General features: G+C 55.0%; 1 protein-coding gene across 1 annotated transcript in view; it reads right to left on the bottom strand.

Annotated features, from left to right (window-relative positions):
- Window positions 1-202: 202 nt before the first annotated feature.
- Window positions 203-3,769, bottom strand: part of DUSP4 (dual specificity phosphatase 4) — a 14,180-nt gene continuing 10,613 nt past the window's right edge. Inside the window, exons 2-4 of the mRNA XM_008574164.1 lie at window positions 2,919-3,064; window positions 1,692-1,911; window positions 203-1,066 (exon numbers count right to left, since the gene is read on the bottom strand). Of these exons, the coding sequence (XP_008572386.1) occupies window positions 681-1,066; window positions 1,692-1,911; window positions 2,919-3,064 (752 nt within the window). The 3' untranslated portion in view covers window positions 203-680. The remainder of the gene's footprint in view (window positions 1,067-1,691; window positions 1,912-2,918; window positions 3,065-3,769) is intronic.

The raw sequence follows: 3,769 nt of genomic DNA, 5'->3' as shown, positions 1-3,769 counted from the left end.
CGTTTACTTCCCACTGCTGACGACTGCACGCTGTCGTCCTCCGCTGCTGACATCAACACAAACGTCCTAAACCCACTGTCACCAGACTCCTTGTACTTACATACTCTGAGGAATTCTTCATAAATACTTCTATTTATTACTAAGCATAATTATTCACCTGGTGGTGACCTAGAAATGGAAACCATGTCCTAGAAGATTTCCCTTAAAAAACAAAATTCCTGGAACTACAACGACGACAACAGGGAGACAGCACACAGGACCAGGCACTTCTGGCAAACTTTCCTTCTTGTCTTTTCCCTTTCCCTCCCCCCTACTCCCCACTTCATAAAACTCATTGGGCACATTTGCCAGGATCTGTGGGTTTCATAACTTCAAGCCTTACTGCTTAAAAAAATGAGGTAAGAAATTTCTATCTGAAAAGCAAAACTGAAACATAAACCAGACCAAGGTCTTCCCTGGCTGCAGAGACAGCCGTTATTGCTCTAAATTGGAGTATTTTGTTTGTTTGCTTTTAACGTGTATTCAAAGTCCTTATTGCCATTCTAGCTGGGCCCGTGGCTGGCCAAGAAGGAATGGATGTGGAAGGAGCTTGGTCACCTGCCCCCAGCTGGTGAGTCCCGACTTGCTGCCCACCCCCCTTGCTGAGAGCCACCTCTGGCACTGGGGTCCCCAGCGTGGCTCTAGCAGCTGGGGGAGGTGGTGATGGGGCTGTGCAGGTAGGGCAGGCTGCTGGGGGTCGAGTGCACGCCCACTGAGACCGGGAAGCTGAAGACAAACTGGGAGGTGGGCGTGGGGGTGGCCTTGCCCCGCTCACGCAGGGGGCCCGACGGGCTGGTGGCCTCTGCAGCACAGGACGTGGCCAGCACCTGGGACTCGAACTGCAGCAGCTGCCCCATGAAGCTGAAGTTGGGAGAGATGATGCTCCGGCGCTGCTTGACGAACTCAAAGGCCTCCTCCAGCCTCACCCGCTTCTTCATCATCAGGTAGGCCAGGCAGATGGTGGCCGAGCGCGAGATGCCCGCCTGGCAGTGCACCAGCACGCGCCCGCGGCAGTCCTTCACTGCATCTGGGGCACAGAACAGGCAGCGTTAGTGCCGCGCGGTCCTCGCCCTGCACCAAGTGGCAGGTGCATGTGGCAAAAGTCAGGATGTGAGGCTGGGGGGGGACAACTTGACAGTGTTGGAGGACAGGGCACTCGCACTGGAGGAAGAGCCATGCTAGACTGGGGAGGAAGAGGGAAGGAAACCCCACGTGGGAAGGACCCTAGAATTCCACCCATGCTAGGGTGAACTGAGACCTGACCAGACAAAAGCACTACATGTGCTTGGGAAAGGCGCATGCTGGCCATCTAAATCCTCATACCTTCAAGGATTTCCATCTGCAGAACCAAGAATTTCCATCTGCAGAAATAAAACAATGGCCCAACTCTCCCTGTCTTCCTCCGCATCCAAGAGTCCTCACCATCTAGACGTCTGGACCCAGGCAAGGAGGCGGCGTGCGGCTCTCTAAGCACGTGTGCAGGAGCTCATCTTCCCATTCCCACCCACCACAACACCCAACGGGCAAGCCTTCCTACTGAGGAAGAGGGGAGCTGGGGACACCCTGCAGACGATGCCTAAGTCCCACCGCCCACATGCAGGTGACAAGCGGCTCCCTGTCATCCTCCCCCACCGAGGCCAGGGCCAGCCTACCGATGTACTCGATGGCTTCCATGAACCAGGAGCTGATGTCGGCCTTGTGGTTGTCTTCCACTGGGATGCACTTGTACTGATAGTGCCCTTCAAAGTGGTTGGGGCAGTCCGAGGAGACATTCAGCAGGGCCGTGATCCCCAGGGCATCCAGCATGTCTCTCCGGGCAGCATGGTAGGCACTGCCGAGGTAGAGGAAGGGAAGGATCTCCACAGGACCCCCCTGCACCAGAGATGGGAAACAAAGGCCCCCCACCATGAGTGGAAGGCAACCAGGAGAAGGGCTGAGGCGGCGGGGCTGGGGAGAAGTCTGTCGGAGGTGGGCTTCCCAGGTCCTGGGGAGATGCCTGCTGGACACAGCCCTACCATTCCCCCTTATCCTCTTGGAGCTCCTGGAGGGGGTGGATGGGCCCCATGGGCCTTCACGCTCTGCTCGTGGGCAGAGAGGCCGGGCCAGGTAAAGCCTCGTGGGCCCCCTGCTGGCTGAAGCAGCCCCTCCCCCATGACAAATGCAGCGGCAGGCACAAGGCTGGCCCTGCCACACCATCAAGAGCCTCCACCTGCTAACTGGCGAGCTAGCTGTTGTGTGGTTCAGGTACAGATGCACTTTGGCCTCCTGGTCAAGAGGAGGTATCCTGGCAAAATGAGGCAATAGTGTCTTAAACTTATCACAAGGGATTTGGGGGGCAGAGTTGCTGGATCCAGTAACTTCACTGCCTGCCCTTCTAACTAAAAGGGCTGGAGGGGTGGGCTCGTGAGAAACGCAGCGACTTGAGCCCGTCTCCTTAGAGGGAGGGTGGTTGGCCACTTATGTCCTATTGGCATTTACAATTGGCTGCTACATGGGGGACAGCCTGGTTACTGGGGACTGGGGATACGTTCCATGGCCCACTCCCTCAAAGAGGGGTGTCCTCTCAGCTTCTTATACAGCAGGTCACGCGTGTCTTCCAGCAAGCCTCCTCACTTGTCCGCACACAATTCTAGAGGCTAAGCCAGGACGAAGCATCTTTATGTTTTTCTTAAGTGAGGGTGATGAGAGGGGAGGGTAGGAATTCCAAGGAATAAATGCACACTACCTAACACCCCACCCCAATACTCAGTGTTCCCCCACATTCTCCCCAAATTGAGAAGTTGCATTCGAAGCCCTTAAAAAAAAAAATCAGAACTCTAGAAAGTGTGTCTCTATACTGCCCCAGCCCCTCACTCCCAGGCTCTGTGTCCCCAGGCTACCTGGTCGTGCAGTGGGGTCCCACACGAGCTGCAGCCCAGGTCCAGGGACTCCATGGTGCTGGGGGGTACCGGGGGTGGGATGGCTGCCAGGGCCTTGGTTTTGGAACAGAATTCTGGGTACTCGGAGGAAAACCTCTCGTAGCCACCTGTAAAGAAGAAAGAAGTTTAGGTTAATGGGGTCCCTAAGCCAGCAGGACATCAGAAAGACAGACTAAGGAGAGAAGCTGGGAAGCTGGGGGCTGGTTGGGTCTGTATTTGCCACTGGGCGGCGCTGTGGGCCTAGCGATAAGGCTATAGAGACTTTTCCAGAGCCTACATTCAGCCAAGACTGCATCTGAGGGCTGGAAGGTTGCTGGGGACTCCAGGACTGCTTTATGGACAAAAGTTCTGTTTGGAAAAAAGACACACAACGGAAGATGTGCAGAAGAGACTCCTTCCGGAGGGAATGGCCACCGTGGGCTTCCCTGAGCACTGAGGCAGCTGTGCCCGGGGCCTGTAAGGATGCCTGTCACCCACCCACCGACTCCAGCTCTGCATTTGCAGAGGTTCTCCGACGTGGGTAGGAAGAAAAAAAATTACCATGGCACCAGCCTTCCTGGATCTCAGCAACGGAGCAGACACCAATCGCCCTTGCCCGGCTTTATGAACAGCTGTTTCATCGACAAGGGCCAAAACAAGAGGAAATGGGCTTAAATCTAAATAATCCCTCTTGCTACATACAGGTTTGGGGCAAGGGAGGATTTCCTGACCGGAGAGTTGATAAGCCCCAGAATGGTTATCTGTGGGATCAACTTCCGGAGAAGGGAGGTCTTTTAAATTAAAAAAAAAAAAAAAAAAAAAAAAAATGGGCC

The sequence above is a fragment of the Galeopterus variegatus genome, unplaced genomic scaffold (assembly GCF_000696425.1).
Source record: "Galeopterus variegatus unplaced genomic scaffold, G_variegatus-3.0.2 Scaffold1005, whole genome shotgun sequence".
Taxonomy (NCBI): Eukaryota; Metazoa; Chordata; class Mammalia; order Dermoptera; family Cynocephalidae; genus Galeopterus; species Galeopterus variegatus.
The sequence above is the reverse complement of the archived record's forward strand: the minus strand, read 5'-3'. Positions and strand labels throughout refer to the sequence as shown.